Here is a 21,585-nt window from a genome sequence, read left to right on the forward strand (position 1 = left end):
GGTTTCAATCTTCATACCTTCAGGCACCGGTGCTCGTTAGCAGTGCCTTGGTTGCACAAACATGCTGACACTTGTCTGGGATAAGTGCAGAGGCTGCAGCTGCAATTTGCTGGTGTAGCATAGGTTTTCCATGCCACTGCTGTGGAACTGCACGTGGGTCTCTTTATGTGTCACTGCAGTCTGTTTTCTCAGGCAAACTGACCCCACAGCAAAGGCAGGGCAGCAGGCCAGGACCTTTATTAGACACTGGAATGCTTGGTCTGCCTTGCTGAAGGTGATGTGTGCATCCACCACAGCAAAATGGGAGCTGCCTTGTCACGTGTAGTTTCTGTGTTCACTGTGAAAAGAAACTGAAGCAAGGTACTTGTAGAGTTTCTGGAAGTGGCCTTTATCTGGTGTAAATCACCTTAATTATTGTCTTTAATGAAGTGAGCTTATTAATACTAGCTGAGAATCTTGCTTTATTTCTCCTGAGTGAGATGCTGGTGAGAAGTTTGTGTTCATTTCAGTCTCAAGCCAGTAAAAAGTATTCTGTTACAGTCTCCATTCCTTTCTTTGATTCTCAGTTTAATTTTAAGCTTAGTGGGCTGTTTGGGAGCTATGCATTGGTCATGGTATTTATAAATGAGTAAGAGCAGCCCCAGTAATGTAGCATACAGTTATGTCTGGTGGTACTTTAAGAAGTTCACTTGAATATTTTTCCCCTTTTAATTAATAAAATCTTGCCTAAATTTCTCGATATTTTAAACTGGTGTTGTTGAGTTGAATGTTCTGAAATCCATCTGCATGGTGTTTAGCATTCTTACGTTAATGCAATGATGATTTTCAGACTTTTGGAGCTCCCTGGCTAACAGCAAACCCCCGGATCCTTCACCTCCCTGTAGGCCTGTGCCTTTGGACAGTGCTCGCAAAGACTCGCGCCAGCTCTGCCTTATAAATGGAGTGCATTCTATACGAACCAGAACGCCCTCGGAGCTGGAGTGCAGCCAGACCAACGGAGCGCTGTGTTTCATTAATCCCCTCTTCTTAAAAGTGCACAGCCAGGATGTCAGTGGAAGTCTGAAAAGGCAGAGCCCCAGAACTCCAGACGTGAATGGCACAGCGAGGGCTCGCTCCCCCCCGCCCCGGCCGCCACCTCCTGCTATTAATAGCACCCTGACGAGCCCGCAGATTTCCAGGACTATAAAGCAGGCGAGCATGCCAGAAACACTCAGCCACAAGAAGGAGAGGGGCTCGGATTTGCTGCAGAACAAGCCCACCCCGATTCCGCCTCCTCGGCTGAAGAAGCAGGCGCTGTGCTCCGAGGCAGACGGGGCCTCCAGGAGCGCGGCCGCGCTCCGGCCCCGCGCCTCCGCGTGCCTGCCCGAGGCGGCCCCGGCTGCTCCTCCGCGTGAATCCCCGCCAGCCCTGCCCCAGCCGGCTCCAGCGGCTCCCAAAAAGACTCCGGCTGCCATCTCTGAGTCACACATCCCGTGGAATGGAGGCCGGCAGAGACTGAGCGACATGAGCATTTCCACCTCCTCGTCCGACTCGCTGGACTTCGATCGGAGCATGCCGCTTTTCGGCTATGAGGGGGACACCAACAGCAGCCTGGAGGACTTTGAGGGGGAGAGTGACCAGGAGAGCATGGCACCCCCTCTAAAGCCCAAGAAGAAAAGAAGCAGTTCGTTCGTTCTCCCCAAGATTGTGAAATCTCAGCTACGGAAAGTCAGTGGAGTTTTCAGTTCCTTCATGACCCCCGAGAAGAGGATGATTAAGAAAATTGCAGAGTTGTCCCGGGACAAACGTACCTATTTTGGATGCTTAGTGCAGGACTATGTCAGCTTTCTGCAAGAAAACAAGGAGTGCCATGTTTCCAGCACTGACATGCTGCAAACAATTCGTCAGTTCATGACCCAAGTCAAGAACTACTTGTCCCAAAGCTCTGAACTCGATCCCCCAATCGAATCACTGATTCCTGAAGACCAAATAGGTAAGAAACACTGTCCTGTGTTTTGGGGGGAAGGTGAAAATGTGGAATCTGTGTTTATAATAAGTGATAGTCTTTGTCCAGTTCAGAAAGGTGGGGCTAACTTGGCTAGTAGAGCTTGAACCACGGAGTATTTGAGTCTTAAAACAACCTTTCCCTCCATTCCCCACCCCAAATCACTCTGTCGGCTTGGAATGATTGCACTATGAAGTTGTTCATAAGAAGTTATCCTTAAAATAGGTACAATGTGGACTTTTTTATCTGTGATTATTACTTTTTTTACCTGCTTTACTGTTGACAATAGAGAACCCTTTATTTGCTGGCACACGTGTTTTTCTCTGAATTGGATTGACAGTTCTCAATGTTTGGTCTAAAACTGCCAAATCTGACCATATGGACTGTAGCTGTAGAACTAAAATTTATTCAAAACCAATGACATTTTATGACAACTTAGTTTTGAAATAAATCTGATTCCTCCAGACATTCTTAGTCACTTTTAACAAAGCTGTACTATCCCTGCACTTGAAACTAAATAAAAAGATATGTAAGAGTTTCAGAAAATAAACATGTGAAGGAGACAGAAGGGGCTGTTGTTTTCTGTAGTTTTCTGTACTTCTCTGTTAGATGTGTTTGTGAGTGGTTATGGATGAGCTATATGTTTTAAAAGGAGAGAGAGATTTGTGTATCCAAAAAAGTGAAATGGTTGTTGCTGCATAAATCTCGCTGCCTCTCTTGCAGAGTCTGAGCAGTATTTGTAAAAGAGCCTGTAAGCCACATTTAAGAGGTAAACACGCCTCAGGGCAGAATACTTTCCTTGTGAGCTCACTTCAGTCCTAATTTGTTTGTTTTTCTCCCTACCCCAGTGTCCCAACAGTTGGCTCAGTGCAAAATTGGCAGACACTTCCTTCCCTGGGACTTGAGGGTAATTTTATATTGACATTCTGTCTGTCCTTGACCAAGATGAAGTATTCTCATGTAACCTCAGCTTCATTTACACAAAGTCAAGCAAAAGTCACAAGGGCTGCTAAGGCAAATAGAGAAATGTGAAAAGTACCCCCAGTATTCAGACTCAAAGACATGTAATATTCTCACTGTAATAATATAGACTGTTAGGTGGGTGTTTCATGGAAGAAAAAGCACCAAATTAAGCAGGGGATGGAGGTGCATTTTTGCCTGCATTTCTGTAGAGTGCTGGATGTTTGACAAAGCAATACAGATGGAGTTTGGTTGTAATTTTGTGAAAGCCTAGTTTGTTATGTAGTTTTCAATTCACAAGGGTGTGGTTTAATGGGACTGTGGGTCTCCCAAGACTGGAAAAAATGTTGTCTGCTATTAACTGTTTCAGACTTCGGAGCAGCATAAGGTGTCAGGTATAACAACTAAAACTGCCCTGGTTTTCTTCAGCGACAGAAAGTCTGGTTTTGATCATGTGACTAAACACAATTAATTTATAAAGTGGGCTGGTTTAAACAAAAAAAGAACTTGCTTTTGAATCATCTACTGCCTTTGGCTTGAGCCAGCAAACAACTGCAGTGGATCAGGAGCATCAGATGTTGCTGATCTAAGGAGATAACTATGTGACAGCAAAATTCAGTCATCCCTATGGAGAGCTTTTTATGAAGTAGAGTCCTGCCTGTTGTCCACAGTTTTCCTTGACTATTTCAGTATGTAATTGCAGCCCAAATTGTAACTTTGTGAGTGGTTGTTAATCCTCTCTCATCTGTTCTCACTTCCATGGTGCAGTTTTTTCCTCCAGCGTGTCAGCCTGGTGCTGGATGTTTGCTTCTGGGATAATGCTCCTCCTTTCTGACTCATTCAGCCCTTGCTTTAATCCTCTTTTGTCTCCTGAACTTCAGTTGGTGCTGCAACAGCTCCCACAGGTTTGGTGAAACCCTCAGTGTTTGGAACTTCATTCAGTGTCTCCATAATGATCTTTTTGATCACGTGGCTTTTCTTCTAGAACTGCATCATGGACTCTAGCAAGCAAAAGACTTCTGCAGCAGATCTTTTAAGCTTCCCAGATAGGGAAAATTGTTAAGCTTCTGCAAAATCACTGGGAGAATATCCTTCAGGGTTTTTAGTCCTGACAGGTGCCTCCCAACCTTAGCACTGTAGGCTGTTAGCCCTCTCTGAAGCAATGGGACTCCCAGTGTTGGCACAGAATCAAGAGTAAGGCACATGGTTCTTTATTGTTTAAGAATTAATGTAATTAATTTTTTTAAAAGGCATCCACACCTCAATTTGTATCCACAGAATAAAGACTGGTCTGAGGAGACCCTGACAGTCCAGAGCTGCTTGATCAGCAAATGTTTGAGAGTTTTTGTCTTTTCATCTTTTCCTGGCTTTGAACAGAATGGAGTCAAGTTGAATGCTGTCACTTTGCCAAGTGGGATCTAACATCTGACATCTAAACAACTTCAGTCTCAGTGCCCAAATCTGGCCCTGAACCAAGAAATTACTGGTTTAAACCACTTGTCAGTAAGGTACTAACTGATCACGTGGGAATGTCCCTAAACACATCCTTCTATTACTTGTTTTGGTATTTCTAATATGGAAGGGATATTTAAATGCTGAGTGTTAAAGAAGCTTGGGGAGAATGTGCTGGTCTCTTACTGGCAGTCCATGCCTTATTTAAGGTCCTTGGGTCTGTACAGAGGAGTTTCAGGCAGACTGAGCTGGGCATACAAATTAACTGGAGCCCAGGACAGGCTCCCATGGTACCCCTTCTCCAATGTCTGTCTTGTTTGACACTCAGCCATGGATACTTGGGCTCTCAGTGCAGTGTTCTGTGCACCTGTTAGTGCATGCTGCTTATGGTTATTACAGCAAGACAGTATTTCCCTGGTTTGTTTATATGGAAGGTGCACAGAATTAAACCTAAATTAGGTCTTAAAAAGGTTAAGCAGCAGCCCACCCCAGATCCCCTCTTCTTTACTAATCCAGTTACCTCCTAAAGGAGCTGGAATGGTATGTCACTATTTCTGCTTGAGAAACTCATGCCAGCTGTTTTTTTCACTGTGTTACTTTTTTAGGTGCTTGTACATTTGTCCTGGTGTCCTGTCCTTCGTTGTTGCATCTTTTCATGTTGTGCTCAGTCTCACAAACACGTCCCTCAGTGCCCCTCCTTTCACCACAGCAGTGAAAGGACAGGGCAAGCAGGAAGCAGTGGCGAAAGCACTGAGCAGAGGCAGGGACCAGGTTCTGTTTCTGACCATCCCTTGGATTTCCTTTGTGACTTTTCCCCTGCTTCTTTTCTTTCCTGCTACTTCAGGAGAAGACATGTGCTTACCACACAGCTACAACATGAGTTTTAAGTAACTCAGAGCTCCTTAAAGCAGAGCACACCTAGCACAGATAACAGTGTGATTTTTTGTGTGTTTTTTCTGTAGTTCAGATGAGGGGAGGATTACCTTTCATCCCTAGTTGCTGGGTCTCTGCCACCACTGCCTGTAGATCAGCCACTTCTGTTTTCAGGGTTGTGTGATTATCAAAGAATATAATGTGAGTTGTGTGAGGTCTTGCTGTCAAGTCCTGGTCCTGTGGAGGAGATTACCATGTCTGCACCCACCAAGAAATGGATGCTTGGCCATCTCTCTGTGGTATTCCAAAGGAACTTTGTGCTTTCAGCTCCCAGGCAGTGTGACCTGTGCAGGACTGTGCCTTTTTGTGGTGGCTCTCAGGCTCACTCAGTCTGCTGCTGACTCTGATTGCCCTGGTCAGTGGTTTGGCCATGGTGAACAGGGCTTGAGTGTAAATTGGGGGACTGGAATGTGACAGTCATGTCAGCAATAGTTGGTAGGTAGGAGGAAAACAGAAAAGGTGAGAGCGTGCCTAGAGTTTGAGGAAGTGAGGGCTGTAAGGAGGCTGTGTAAGGACACTGGCAATGACTAATCTGTTGTCTTGTCTAGATGCAGACTTTGTGTGGTTGGCAGCAAAACAAAAATAGCATGTCAGCACAGGATACAGATGTGTTTCCACAAGTTACAACGAAACTAGCTGGCTGGCCTTTACAATTCATTTATCAAAGCACTTCCAGTTCCCATTTTGAGGCTACAGGCTAATTATAAGCATTTCAGGAACGATACACAGTGTTCAGCTGATATTATATTCAGTTAAAAACAAATTATCTGTTTTGGTTTTGGAGTTGTAAGCATCCTGGGAGGATATTTGAAAACATGCATCTGAAATAAACAAGTTTTTTTGCTGATTTGGATCTTAAAAATATACAGAGATGTTAAGGTAAAAAATAAGTCCTCAATTCACAACTTAGAAAATTATTTGCTTGGGAAACCTTCATATACTTTTTTGTGGCCATTAGAAGTTAAAGAATGAAAATTGTTGCTGGCTGAAAATTGGTTTGTGGGATCTAACCCCAAAACACCTTTCTGTGAAAGCAGCCAGAAGCAACAGTGCTGGAGAAAAGGAATGGATGGTGCTGGGTGGTCTGGCCCCAAAAATGCTCAGAGGTGCCATGACACTGAATATTGTTCTAATATTCAAATCACAAGAAGTGCTGTCCTACCAGACTTTAATAATAATATAATTTTTTTGCCAGCTTTGTATTTGTTAGGATACATATGGGTATTATTGTTGACCATTAAAAAAACAGCCCTTCTCAATCTTGTTGCTGTTAGCCTCACCAGCTTGTTTGATTTTGCCACTTTTTCATTTGAGGGCAGAACTCAGTGGTTCTCACATGTGTGCCAAGAATTTATAAAGGAGAAGAAAAGGTTGGGTGTTGTTTTGAGGGGTTTTTGTGTGTGGTTTGAAGGATTTTTGTTTGTTATGGCTTTTTCTTTGTTTTGTTGTGCCTGTGTGGAGCTTTGAGCACAGCCGTGAGTTACATGATCCCTTCCTCTGTGCTGCTTCAGAATTATTTCAAGTTTCCATGGAAGCTGTGGAAATGTGATGGAGTAAATTTCAAAGCAATTTCCAGGCACTGGAAATTGGATTACAGATTTTGGATCTTGTGACAAAATAGCAAATGTGAAAGAAACCTCCTTGCCATCTTGCACAGCTGTAAAAATCTGCATGGTTCATCTGTGGAAGTGGCACTGCCTTTGGAAGGGTTGAGGGCAGAAACCCTGAGCATCCAAGGAGCACAGCCAAGGACTGCAGCTCTGGGGAGGAATTTTGTCTCCCAGCAGCATCCAGTTCCTGTGGGATCTGGGCAAGCCCTGCTTCTGCCTCCTGTTCCTGTACAGCATCAGTCACATCCAGAAACACACTGAGTTTCCAGGGGCTCCTGTGAACAGATGTTGTGATGACCCCTCTTTACTGAGATGAAGGATGGTTTGTGCTCAATATTCACCACTCTTCCAGTGGAAGAGTTCAGCTTTCATGGGGACAGAGCTCTCTCACTTTGCATGATGTTTAGCAGCACCAAGTGCTTTAATAAACAATCCCAGGTGCTTGGAATGCACAGTGCAGAGGTGTTCCTCTTACAAGCAAAGCAGTTGTTTTTCCTATTTGAAAAAATCAGGTTGTAGAAATAAAGTAAGCTGAGTTGCCAAAAAAATAGTCATCAGTGAAGATAGCAAGGAATTATTAGTATACTCTAGAATAGAAATTTAGCTAGCCAATGTACCTGTGGGTGAGACTCATGGGTTTTTCTTGGTGGAAAATTGTTTCTGCAATTGTTTGTGCCCCGTGAGCCCTGAGGATTGTTTTGATGGCAGGGAGAGGCAGTTTCTGTCTCTGTGCAGAAGAATGATGCTTCTGTTTACCTGGCTGGTTTGGTGCTGATTGTGTGGCTCTACCAAGTACAATAGGTAAGGATCAGTCATTTGAAGTGTTGCCACTTGCTAAGGTTGCTAATTGATGGCTCTGGTCTGGTGGGAAGCTGGATCCAGCCCTGGCTGCTGTGTGAGAAGCCACCAAGAACCTGTCTCAGACTGATCATGCTTTTTCTAGTGCTTTTACTGACAAACGCAGAAAAAATGCTACATATGAAGTCAGGGCACCATAGGATGAGAAATGTGTGTGTGAAGGGTGTTTATATGGGAAAGAGAGGGATGGAGACCCAAAAGGAAAAAGGGCTGGACAGAAGAATATGATAAATGAAAGAAAAAAGCAAGAAAGCAGAATAATGCTTGTTGGAGGGCGTGTGTGTGTCTGTGTAAATACCAAGCCTTAGAAATAGTACGTGATTAAAAAAGCAACAAAACAAAAGGGAGGGAGAGTAGGGAGAAAAGAAAGAGACTGTAGTCTAAAAAAACCCACAGAAGTACAGGCAAAGAACCTGGGATGGGCATGAGGTTTAATGAAGCTGTAATGAGTCACTGTTACTCACAAGAATGTCCACTGCTAATTTGTGACCTGGCAGTGACAGAGCCTCTCCTCTGTGTGCTCTCTGTCCTTGTGCTCCTCTGGTCCATCTGCCTGCTCCAGGCTCTGGAACTGCCCCACTCTGATGGCACAGGAACATTCCCCACCATGGCACAAATAACTTAAGAACTAATGTCAGCTGTCTTGCCATAAGGATGCTGAGAAAGGAAATTAGCTTTTAAAGTAGAAGTGTTGAGCAAAGAGCTTTCTCTGTTGGCACAGTCCATACTATGAAAATGGAGAATGAGGGTTACAGAAAAACTGGAGTAGAACAAGAATTAAAAATAAGTCCTGAAGTTAGTAGTTACTGTGCTATGTGCATACAATTGCCAAAGAACTTCAAACTTGATGACAAAGCTGTATATAAGCTTGTGTGATGAAATCTGAAGCTGGAAAAATACAGCTTGGTTTTCATTTATAGTTTAAAGCCTGTATTCTGCCCAGCTTCATAAAGATCCTGACAAAGTTGTGCCAAGTTTTAGGAAATCTTTGTTGAGTTATAGTTTCCAATGGAAACTATGCAAAAAGAACAGGCTTTAATGCCAAAAGAGACAAAAATTATGATTTTGACTGTGTTTCACATTAAGTTTGTGAGTTAAAGTCTAAACGTAAAGTAAAATAAAACTTGCAGACTTCCAAGCCACAGAAGAAAAACTTTAATAGACCCACAGCTTGTTTTTGTTTTTAACTATCTGTATTCTGTCTGTGTGGGTGTGGGTTTTTTTATTTACCACATTGCCAGAAATGACAATTCAATACAGATTCTGCTCTGCCTCCTGTTTTCATGTTAACAAACATCTGGAAACTCAGCTTGTGTAATAAATGGGCCTTAGAAAGTAAGTTTTGCTCAACAGGGTCTCTTCAGGGAATGGTTGTGTTAATGCTGGCTCTGCTTTAGAGGGGGAAGTCAGCTGGATTTGTGTTTTCCTGTTGCAGATGTTGTGCTGGAGAAGGCCATGCATAAGTGCATTCTGAAGCCTCTGAAGGGTCACATTGAAGCGATGTTGAAAGAGTTTCATACCACAGATGGTTCCTGGAAACAACTGAAGGAAAACCTGCAGCTGGTGAGGCAGAGGAATCCTCAGGAACTGGGTGTGTTTGTCCCAACACCAGACTTTGTGGACGTTGAAAAGATTAAAGTCAAGTTCATGACTATGCAGAAGATGTATTCACCTGAGAAGAAAGTCATGCTGCTGCTGAGAGTTTGCAAATTGATTTACACTGTTATGGAGAATAACTCAGGTATGGTGCTTCTGGTGGCTCAGGTTCACTGATATCTCATACCTGATGTTGTCTTTCAGAGGAATCAGCCCAGCTCATTCTGCAGACAGCTCTGCTGCTGAAGCTCTTGCAGCTTCTCCTTGCCCTTTTGAGAGGAATTCTTGCTCTTTGCTTCTGACCTGCTGTCTCTGGACTATCTGTCTGCAGATCTTAAAAACTCAGTCTGAAGCAGAGTTGTTGTCATGGGTGGAGTGTGAGCTTCAGGCAAAGCTGATTAGAGAAGCCCTCCCATGGTGCAGGAGGGACCCTCATGATTTCTGAACTCCTCAGAGAGGAGCCTGGGTGCAGCTGGATTCAGTCCTAGCCCAGACTTTGTCAATGGTTTAAAATCCAAGGAATTACAGAGGTGGGATTGAACCTTTGTACAACTTGGTCCTAACAAGATTAAGGATGACAAACCACATATAGTCATATAAAAATGAATTCTTTATTATGATAAATTATTAGAACAAAAATATCTTCATCTAAATTATCTACTACACAGTGTAGAAATAAAAACTACACTGTTTTGATATAGTGCATTATACTATACTAGATTATACTAGAGTAGTATAATCTAGTATAGTATAATGCACTATATCAAAACAATTAGAATAAAGAAATTATATTAAAGCTACCAAAAAGACCCAAAACAATTACTGAGTAGAGATTGATGTTTCTTAACCAGGGGGGTCAAATCTCTTTTGTTCCTCCAGGAGTGGCTGTCAGGGGTGTTCCCACCCAAGGGAGGACTGTCCACACACACTCCCAGAAGGGAAATATTAGAAGATCCTGCTGTTTGAAAGCAGGACTGGACTTTCAGAGTACAAACTGATTGACTGTCAGCCAGATATCTCCATGGCAGCTGTGTCAGCCTCTGTGTTTTTAGATGAGGATACCTTACTCTATCTGCCACATCACTGTCAGGCTGTTTAACTTTGGGGTTGATGAGTCAGACTGGGTTTAGCATAATTCAACACCAAAAGCAGCAGGACACCACTTCTTAGTTCACCACTGATAACTTTGCAAAACAGGGCTTTGTTTTACCTCATTCCAGGCAGAGAGCCCTACAGATCCTACACATCCTACAGATGTGAAACAACTGAAAAAGAGCAGCTTTCCTTAAGTGTAGGCTTTTGAAGTTGTCTGGCAGAAAGGCTGTCCTGTGAGCCTTGAATTTAACATTGATTCTAAATGAGTATTTTTCTGCAAATTGTAATAGAGGTAACACTGTATATTTAGCTATTGTAATTCAATAGCATGTCTGCAATATGACAACTACAATGTTTTATCTTAATGGTTGGAGAAAAGCAGCCTCTAATCCAGTATTTTTGGCTTGCTGTGCCACTGACTGTTCTCATTTGGACACTTTCTGTCATGCTTTTGGAACAGAAATGACATCTATTTCTGCGCTGTAGTAAGAACCCAAAAGCACCTTTGAAACCTAAATACTGTAATGGCACTACAGTCCAGTCAAGACCTGCTGAGCAGTCAGTGCTCCAAGATGCTGTGCTGGATGGCATGAATTTATGGGTGCAACTGTGACATTCTCTCTTGCACACTGCTATGACAGGTCATGAGCTAAGGTGTAGCAAAGCAGTTTTCTTTCTAAGGAAGCACTGCATGTGCAGCTGGGTCTGGTGCAGATCAAGACACTTACTTTCTTTGGAGATTGGAGATTAATGATGAAAGCTCATGGCTGTTAAAGCCCCCCAGATGCTTTTACAAGATTTAGGACTGAGCTCCTGCCCAGTTTATTACTGCATTTCAAAATTCTGCATTTTAAAAGTGGATATAGGGATCTTGGCCTGAAGTTCTGTGAACTCATCTCTCCATACTGTGATGTGATTGCATTGAGTAAAGTATTTCCAACATGCACAAGGAAAATCCTGAGAGGCTGCTGCTGGTCAAGTGCTGCACTGGGAGACTTGGGCTGAGGTGTGGCAAGTGCTCATTGGGCTGTCTTATTTTGTCATGTGAAGTTTGTTAAACATGGCATTGAGCCAGCAGCTGTTTGGGTGTCTGTCCTTCCAGCCAGGTAAGTGTGCTAGCTGGAGCATGTGCCTCAGCTGGTGTCACTTGAGTTTCACCAGAGCTGTGAGCTGGCTCCTGCTCTGGGCAGTTCTGAATGACCCTCACATCCATTCTGCAGTGAGCACCATTCTGCCTGACCAAGAGATTTGGCCACATTGGGATTTTGAACAGAAAGTAAGAATGCAGGGAAAGTGCCAGGAGCACAGACAGGCTTAGGTACAGCACAGTCTGTGGATTACTGTCATTCCAGGCCCTTCAGTCACTACCCATCTTTCCTGTAGGCTCCCTTCAGGTGCAGCACCTGATGTTGGTAGAACACCTCTCTGGTGTTTTTGACAATTGTCTGTCAAGGAAATGAGTTGAGTTTTCTTGTCAAATCTATAGGCTTTTATATTCAGGCTTTTCTGCTGTGGGATTCATGCTCAGACTGGTGTTTGTGTCTGGATGCTTCCAGAAAGTGGATGCAATCCCTGGATGTATAAAGAAAATGCCTATTCATCACCTCTTAGGCAATGGTAGCAGGGCAGGTGAAGGTCAGGCCAGACTGGCATGGCAGCCTGTTCAGCACTTCACCAGCTGAGCTGCTGCCAGGGTGAGCCCAGTCTCTAAATCTCCCTTGCATGCCTCAAGGTGTGCATCATGAGCTTTGTGCTTGTTTGAAGGACAGGATTGAGCTTGTCTCCTGTTCAGTGAGTGCCAGGTGATGTTCTCTTTGCTGCACATTGGTGACTTTAGGAGGTTCTGGAGTAGAGAAGGCACAAAAGAGTGTTTTCCTTTCAGACATGGGAACTGGTAAAAAAATGTGGTTTGTCTCTCACTGCCTGTGTTCCCTTCCACCCAGGGAGGCTGTATGGAGCTGATGACTTCTTGCCTGTGTTGACATATGTGCTAGCCCAGTGTGATATGCTGGAGCTGGATACTGAAATCGAGTACATGATGGAGCTGTTGGATCCGTCCTTGCTGCATGGAGAAGGTAATAATTTATTTTTATAGAACTGCCTGAAAGACTAGTTGAGTTCTGTTTGAGCAGGAATCCTATTAAGGGGAGACCTAATGACAGTGTAACAAGAGAATGTCATCATCATTTCCATTGCTGGGCAGCTTGCAGAGTACAAGCTGGAGTGGCTGGAAAATCTGCTGCTGTGTGATGCTTTGTGAGCAAATACATTGTTTCCAATCAGTTTTGACTCAGCAGGCAAACACGTGTGCAGGTGCCCAAAGGCCTGAGCCTTTTGTGCCTGAAAATTTCCTGAGGGGATTTATGGGGCAGCAGCACTCAGCAAATTGTGAGGCACGTAATAAGACTTGGGTTATGTGCTTTGTGATGACCTCTGGGGGACTTCCTTGCACCTTTGCAGAAGTGCTTTTGAGGATATTGCCCCTTTTTAATGAACTTTGCTTATTCCCAGCATTTGCTTCTCACAAAGTGTTTTTATGAGCTCTAGCAGTATGTTTCTGAGGCATTTCTTGAATGAGGGCTAAAGTCTGCTGGAGGCAAGGAAATCTGGCTCTGCTGTTCCCATGGCAGTATTTTTAATAAAGAAGTTTTCTGCAAGGCCCTGGTAGGCCCCAGAATCTAAAAGGTTTATGAGGAGGTTTGAAGGCTTTTCCAGCTAATCTTAACTGCATATTTGGGTATATATGTGTGTTTTCTGTTCCTGCTGTATCCTGGCTTTCTGAAATTGCTTTTCATGTACCCTCTTGCATGCTGTTATGCCTGGGAGAATCATGCCATAATTCCCCCAATTTGGCACTAGTCTATTTCTTGCTTGGTGTACAGAACATCCTTGAGTGCAGTGCTAGGAGTCTTAGCATGGAAAATACTTGAGATGTGAAACTGGAGATCATTAACATGCTTGAAAAGCAGACAGGTTTACTGGACTATTAAGTGTTGTTGTTTTGAATGCAGCAAAGGAAGTCTAGCTGTTGGTTGGGCCTGTCATTGGCACTAGCTCAGCTCTGCTGTGCAGAGAAAATTGTGTAGGGCTTTGGGGTTGTGCATTTCTACTGAAATGTACTGTCCAGCTTGTCTAATGGGTCTTGCATGAATTTTATGTGTTCATCTTGCTACAAAGCTAAAGGCTGAGAGGGAATGCTGTCAGTAATACAGAAAATACTACTGAGGGCATCCCATGCATCTCTGAATGCCTCTGAATAGACTGAGCACTCCCACCCAAATAGTTGACTTTAGAAAGAAAAGACAGCTTGTCTTTTGTTTCTCCTGGTTGCTGCAGACTGTTGCCTCCTGTTGAGACTCTTTTACTTTGTGATCCACAGCTTCTTTTGTGCATTGGCAACTCTCTTGTGGCTTTAATTTGTTCTCTACTCATGTAATAAATGGGGAGTGTGCAGGACTGTACACACCATCTCCTGAATTAGCTGGACATTCTGGGGAAGGCTAGGAAGTTGTTGTTTTAAAAATAAAGGCAACTCTTTGGGATGGTTCCAGAGTACAAGTCTCACACTCAGTTGTTGCTTTATTGCCACTGAGAGTGGTTGCTTTGAAGTTGATGAACAGGGTTAGATTGTTTTTTACTTTGTTTCAACAGCCATGTTTATTTCATCCCCCTCTGAAGCCTGGGAAGAAACCAAAACACTGTTAGAAAATTGTTTAGAATAAAGCTGGTGTTCCAAGGTTGGAGGAGTAAATATTCAGGCGTAAAGGAGTTACAAGAGTTGTTGGTTTTCCTGGCTTTTACAGAGATGGGGCAACTGAGAGGAGTTTTAAAAGATTTTTTTCTCTTATCAGTCATGTAAGGAAATGGTTTTTCAGCAGGAGTGGACCCAAGGTTCCACTGTGCAATATGGAGCACATGCAACCCCTGCATGTCTCTGAGCAGCTGAGAACACACCCTCCCGTGCTGTGCAGGCCAGGGAGGGTTTTCCTTTTGTGTGTAAACATTGTGGCAACTTTCATGTCTACGTGTGTGAGTGGGTGCCTCTCTGTGTGTATGAATATATACCTCAAAGAAATATATATATCTCAAAGAAAACTGCCTGCACTTGTGACTGTGACCACTCTGAGAAGTTCTTCCCTTGCTGTCCTTCACAGGGGGCTATTACTTGACCAGTGCTTATGGAGCACTTTCACTGATCAAGAACTTCCAGGAGGAACAAGCTGCCCAGCTGCTCAGCTCAGAGGCCAGGGACACGCTCCGGCAGTGGCACAAGAGGAGGACAACAAACAGGACAATACCTTCAGTTGATGATTTTCAGGTAGAGCTTCGGGCTGAAATAGAAAATGGGATGATTGTGTTGCTGGAAATACCCATTTGAGAGGTATCATTTGTAGCAAATTTCCTTGGTGCCACAAGTGGAGTGAAACAGTGCTGAGATTACAGATGGCAAATTTGCCTCTTTGAAGTCTTGGCACTCACTTTTTATCAAATTGTTTCATTATGATGGTCTGAAGAAAACACTAAATAATAGAGTTTTCTTACCTTCCTTTTTAAGTCATGTGAAGCAAGGACAAACTGCATTGTATCTTAGATTCAGCTTTTTTGCACACTTTATTGTTCAGATCAAATCCAGATTTCCAGGGGTATAAATCAGCCCAGCTGCCCAGCAGCCAGTGGTGGCTAAAGCAGGTAGCAGAGAGGAGAGATGGGAGAAATGTTCCCCAGCAGTTTTGAAGTTTAAGCAGGCAGCAGAGTTCTGTGCTATGGATGTCCTCACATTTTTTCTTTTTTGTCTTTTTTTTTTTTTTTTTGTCCCCTGTATTTTGTACTGCTCTTCCAGAGCAGGGCAGTACCTTCACCTGGAGAATAACAAAGCAGTGGTTATCACTCCATCCTCTGAGCCCAGGCCTGCATCTCTTCCATCTGCTTTGGACTGACTGTTAAGGTGCAGCAGTTTGTGAGCTGAAGGAGGGGAGGGAGTTGGAATTGGGAAGAGAGGATTTGCTCCTGGGAGTTCAGCTGTCTGCAGTTTGGAAGAGGAGAAGCCATTACAAGCAATTCCAGTGCCCAGAGCCTGTCCATCTCCCTGGGATCCACGTTCTGTTCTCCTCACCTGTACTTAGGTGTCAGATTCCAGCAGCTGGAGTCTTTGTTCTTTCTGCCAAAACTCTGCACTTTCCATAGGACCATCCAGCACCTTTATTTCTGCTTGGTGAGGAAATGACAGAAGATTCTTTCTGCAGGATTTTGTAGGAAGTTCCATCTTCTCTTTCTCTGCAGATGAACTTGGTGCAGGCTCAGTGTTCACTTGGATGCAGGAAGATGCAGGGGCAGGGAGGAGCTGGCTCTGAGTGTGTCCAGTGCTTCTCCTGCTGTTGTCTCTTTCAAAAGAGAGCCTGGAATTAGTGGATCCCACCACCCTCAGGATGTGCTTGGCACAAATGCAAGTGTTTTGCTGTCTGCTCAGAATGGCAATTTTCTCTCTTCTCTCTCTGAGTCTTGCAGTCCTGAAATGGAGCACCTGGCCAACAACCAGCATGGAACATATCTGCAGCTCCAGTCATCCTCCTCCTGGGGAATCAGGGTGTGGTCATGGCATTTCTGTGCTGCAGTCTCACAGCCTTGCTGGCTCTTGGGCTCTGGAGGCTGTTTTTCCACCTTCCCTAAATGGAAAGAAAAGCAAAAATCCCAGTGCTTCGATGTTGATGAAATACAGCTTTCTGGGCATCTCTGAGAAAAACTTCAGCCTTTCCTTTTCTTTCCAGCAATCCTGTCCATCTAAAAACTCGTGCTTTTCAAAGCATGTGTGGTAGCTTAATTAAAAATTAAATCTGGTGTGTTTTGCCATATTTAGGGCTGGGTTTTTTCTACAAGTTCTTCAGGTAAAAAAAATGACATAGTTCTGTTCAGTCAGGTTCAGTCCCAATTTTTAAAATCTATTGCAGAGCTTTAGTGTTTAGTCTTTGTGGCATCAAAAAATACTTGATTAGACAAGAGTGCTCTTTGGAACTTAAGTCATTGGAAGATTCTTTTCAGTTTTACCTTTCAACAGCTTATTTCTGTGAGAAGTAAACCTCTACCAATGGGATTTTGCACACATAATTTATTCAGCATACAAACCATGGGCGCCAGCCCAGTCAATAAACAACTCTTTCTCCCTTTAATTTTTTCCACCTCCTTCAATTTTACTGCATTTTAGTCTTTAATTCCAGCTATTTTTTTTTCTTTTAAAACTGTCTCTGGTTTAGAGATAATTATAGGAGAAAACACTCTGGAATTAACATTTTCTCTAAAGAAAATGGGTTTCAGCACTCCCTTGCCGTCAATAGGAAAGGAATTTCTTGGATGAAAATGACAAAACCCATTTATTTCACAAACAAAGTGCCCACAGGGCAGGCAGGGAGAAAATTAATAACTGTCAGGTATTGAAGCTCCTCGCTGGGGGTGGATTTAGAGCTCCTTCTTTAGCTGGCCTGGCCTTCCCCAAGGTCCAGAGTGGGGATGCAGCATCCAGCTCTCACCAGTGGTCTGGTTATCAGACCAAAGCTGAGCCAAGCAGTTCCAGAGGAAGCCACAGAAGTCACTGGAGGATTGCTGTTGCAGTCCCAGGGAAACCTCTTGCCTCAGCTAATAAAACCAAGGTAGCCCAAAGCAGAAATGTGACTCCCTCCACACCACAAAGCCAAGCACATGGGGAACGAGTGCCTGAACACCCGTGCCAGAGCTCCCCCAGCTCACAGCCCTCCCCTGGCCCCAGCCTGAAGCTCCAGGACTCATTTCTGGGCATAAAGCAGACCATGGGGGAATACAGTATTACCATAAAATCACCCCAAGACGCAAACAAACAGGAAGCAGATGAAACTGCATTTCCCTGTGGGTCCTATTTAGAATGTATCTGTGGGCATGTGTCAGTTTCTACAGGAGGACATCCAGCTTTTGCCTCAAGATCAGGTGCATATACTTGAATGGTGCAGAGTAAATTTTCTTTCTGAATCCCTGTAAAGCTGTTCTGTGAAGCAGGGTTAGGCCAGGCTTGGACACCAGGCTGCAGCTCCCGGGATGGCCATAAGGAATCACCAGAGTGTGTTTCACAGCTGGAGCAGGGAGAGGCTTGCTTTTTGTTGCTGACTTTTCATTTTTCAGAGGCCAAGGACTTTTTTGACTTCTTGATGTCTGCTTTCTCGTTCACAGAACTACCTTCGTGTTGCATTCCAGGAGGTTACCAGCGGCTGTACAGGAAAGACTTTGCTAGTAAGGCCTTACATCACTACCGAAGATGTCTGTCAGCTTTGTGCTGAGAAGTTTAAAGTGGCAAATCCAGAAGAATACAGGCTGTTTCTTTTTATTGATGACACCTGGCAACAACTGACAGAGGATACCTACCCTCAGAAAATCAAGGCAGAGTTGCACAGCCGTCCTCTGCCCCAGGTTTTTCACTTTGTCTACAAGCGCCTTAACAGCGACCCATATGGGGCCATTCTTCAGAACAGCCACGACTCGGCTGCTTAGAACCAGCAACCTGCCATTTTTATATCTGTTCCTTGGTAATTGTTACAAACATCTTTGTTGGCTGCCTTCCTTAGGAGCTAAAACATGCCTTAAACCTAAAGTGCCTGGTGAAACACGTGCTGACAGTTGTGATGTCGCTTACAGGACCCAGGGGCACTGTGCACGTGGCCAGCTATGCAGAATATTCCACCAGCATGTCTTGAGGAGACAGCCCATGAGCCTGCATTTCCTGTACCATGGGCTCTTTTGCAGCATATTCTACTGTGGCCTTTCACAGGTCTTGGCTGTAGTGTGCAAAATATGATTTTCTTCCACTCCTTGTTTCCCCAGCTGTCACTTGCATTTGAATCCGAGTGCGTCCGTGGGCTGGGGTGAGCTCAGTTCTGCCAGCAGGAGTTTGACAAGACTGTCCGATGCAGGGCATCAGTTCACTCAGCATTACCTGGATGGTTGCATCCTTGTCTAATTTTTTTGATTACAGAAAATTTTCATGTTTATATATATATATATATATATATATATATAAAATAGATATTTTATAGCAGTTGCAGGTAAACTGTCAGGGTTGGTTTTTGAAATATTTTTTTAACTAAAATATTCTATAATTATGCATGTGATTTTTAACATTTAATACACAAGAATAAATCTCTTGCTGGTTTTAGAGTCTTGCATTGATAGTCTGTGTGGTTTCTCTTCTTCACCTGTTCCAGGAGAATTCTTAGGAAACCTCTGTACCCTTGAGGCAGTTTTGCTGTCTGTTCTCAGTTGTCTTCTGAAAATCAGACCATTTTATTCATTGTGCTGTGCAAAACATGTCTGAGCCTCTCATCACATTCATTCTGAGCACACTGTGTGTTTGACCCTCTGTCCTTCTCCATGCCTCACTCATGTTCCTCTTTTATTCTGTGTGGTGCTTTCCATGCCATTCTTTCCACTGGATACTTGTGAGCCATTCCCTGTCCCTGTTCTTTTTTAATCCCTCTCTGTAATGCTGCCCATCCCAGTCTGGTATTCTTTGGATGGTTGTTTTTTTATTTTGAGGGTTTTTTGTTGGGGTGTTCTTGATTTGGGTTTTGTTTCTTTGGGTTTTTGTTTTTTTGTTTTTTTTTTTTTTTTTTGTTTGGTTTTTTTTTGTTGTTTTTTTTTTCTTTTTTTGGTTTTTGTTTTTTGTTTTTATGCCTTACTTGTATTCCTTTTTTATTCTTGGTGGCTCTGTGGTGCTCCCATGTGCCATTATTTCTCTACTGGATCCTCGTATTCTGTTCCCTGTCCCTGTTCTTTTTTAATCCCTTTCTGTTATGCTGCTCATCCCAGGTTTTGTTGTTATTTTGGTTATTTTTTTCAATTTCATTCTGCACCTCATTCTTACTTTTCTTCCTGTGTTGTCTCTGCTTCCCCTCCCTCTTTCTGCTTCTCTCCTGTGACTGCAGGGCTGGGAGGAACTTCTGGGGATTCCCCCCATTCTTGTTGCAGCAGAATCCCTTTGGGGGAGATGTACTCATGGAAAGGCCTTGAATAAAGCACCACACTGCTGTCCAGGGCAGTTTGACTCATTCTGTGTCTTCTTTGAGGGTGAGGAAGGAAGGTTGAGGGGGAGGAGGTGGAGACTCTGATGTCATTTGGGGCACCCCAATGTCCCTAGGAGGGAGAGCCAGGCTGCAGCCGTGATATTTTCTGAAAAATCCTTTCCTTAGGATTTTTTTCTCCTGAGAAGCTGAGAGGCCTCAGGAACAAAATGTAAACAATGGTTATCTGCTGCTGTGGAATGCAACAGGTGCATCTGTAATTGGTCTCATGTGGTTGTTTCTAATTAATGGCCAATCACAGTCAGCTGGCTCAGACTCTCTTGTCAGAGACACAAGCCTTTGTTATCATTCCTTCTTTTTCTATTCTTAGTTAGCCTTCTGATGAAATCCTTTCTTCTATTCTTTTAGTATAGTTTTAATGTAATATATATCATAAAATAATAAATCAAGCCTTCTGAAACATGGAGTCAGATCCTCATCTCTTCCCTCATCCTCAGACCCCTGTGAACACCGTCACACCAGGCTGTGATGGAGGAGCAGGTGAATGGGGAATGAGGGGGATCGTACTGGCCAGAAAATTCACAGGGAGGGCTGGGTGTAGAATACCAAAACCTGTCAAGTTTTTTGTTCTTATAGGCATTGGCAAAAAATTGGAATTTATCTCTAAAACCATTTGGAAAGAATGGTTTGGAAAGAATCTATCCATTCTATTGTATACAGGAATGTAGGAGAAACTGACTAGAGATAGGTAGTAATTTTGAAACCAATGTTATAACGTTTTTACCTAGGAATGAACCAATCAAGTGCCCTGTGAAAAACACCAATCACTTGCTTTTAAAAATTTAAAAGTCTTATAGTAATAAAATGGTTATAAAAATAGTAATACAATTAGAGTATAAATGTTATAATAATAACTTGGACAATTTGAATTAGGACAATATAAGACAATAGAGACAAAGTTACGGATGTCCGGGTACCTTTTCTGGGCAGCACGAGCCCGAAATAGGACCCACGTTAACAGAGGATTAACCCTTAAAAGCAACAGCCTGTTGCATATTCATACACCTCATACATGATGCATAAATTCCATTCAAACACAGGATTCTGGTCAGTGTCAACTTCTTCCTCTGAATCCTAACAGCGCCTTTGAGGCGGGAAGAAGTTCATTTCTTCTGATAATGGAGCAATAAATTCTTTTTCTCTGAAAGATTTAGGTGTCCTATGGCTGCTATCTCAATGTGAGTCCTTTCTTTAAAAAACTATCCTACTTAGCATAGTTTCTATTTTAACATTTTTTATAACCTAAAACACAGTACTTAAGAGAGTTAATACAGCATTACTTTCTAACACAACACATATAATATTCATTTTAATATTTGCGAAAAGCCAATCATAAAATACATGCATTTTTCTCACCCTTAAACCGCAGGAACAGCTGCGGGGGCTGAAGGGAATGGAAAAGGAAACTTCGGCCTCCGTTCCCTGCCTGCCGCAAGGGCGCCCGGCGCGGCCCGGGGGCGGTGCTGCCGCCTTGTGGGCAGAGCGCGGCACTGCGGGCAGAGGGGAGCGGTGAGGCGGAGTCAGGAGTACAAAGGGGCGCGGCCGGGCTTGAGCGGCCGCCCTGCGAGGCGGTGGCCGGGAACAGTGACAGCGGCGGGGCCCGCGGAGGCGCGGTGGGGACAGAGCTGCCATTTAAAGATGGCGAAGCGCCCGCGTACCAGGACCCTGCATGAGCCGGGTCGGGCTCCAGCCACACTCAAAATGGCGGTCCCGGCAAGACCTCCCCCGGCAAAAGCGTCGCCGCCGCTCCCTGCCGCGGCTTGCGGGGCTCCGGTGGCGCTGACCCCGCCAAACATTTTGTCCTGTTGGGAAAGGCGGCGGAAAATCGCGCTGAGAGCCCGGCATCGGTGTCGAGGCCGGGTTGAGACAAACGACCCGAACTGGACAAACGCCTGTGTGAGGAGTGCGGGATGCTTAAGGCAACACAACAAAGATGGCGGCTCGGCCGGGAGTGACTTCTGCCAGTACCAAAGGGGAAATCCTGCAGAAATGGCTGCTGACT

The 21,585-nt window shown here is 44.0% G+C and overlaps 1 protein-coding gene across 4 annotated transcripts in view; it reads left to right on the top strand.

Annotated features, from left to right (window-relative positions):
- The window catches only part of RIN2 (Ras and Rab interactor 2), a 61,707-nt gene extending 42,614 nt beyond the window's left edge, over window positions 1–19,093 (top strand). For all 4 annotated transcript variants that reach the window (XM_058021515.1, XM_058021513.1, XM_058021514.1 and 1 more), the window contains 5 exons: window positions 830–1,972; window positions 9,233–9,538; window positions 12,432–12,563; window positions 14,643–14,806; window positions 17,680–19,093. In XM_058021515.1, coding sequence (XP_057877498.1) covers window positions 830–1,972; window positions 9,233–9,538; window positions 12,432–12,563; window positions 14,643–14,806; window positions 17,680–17,997 — 2,063 coding nt within the window. In that variant the 3' untranslated portion in view covers window positions 17,998–19,093. The remainder of the gene's footprint in view (window positions 1–829; window positions 1,973–9,232; window positions 9,539–12,431; window positions 12,564–14,642; window positions 14,807–17,679) is intronic.
- The last annotated feature ends 2,492 nt before the right edge of the window (window positions 19,094–21,585 follow it).

This window comes from Melospiza georgiana, chromosome 3 (genome assembly GCF_028018845.1).
Source record: "Melospiza georgiana isolate bMelGeo1 chromosome 3, bMelGeo1.pri, whole genome shotgun sequence".
NCBI lineage: Eukaryota > Metazoa > Chordata > Aves > Passeriformes > Passerellidae > Melospiza > Melospiza georgiana.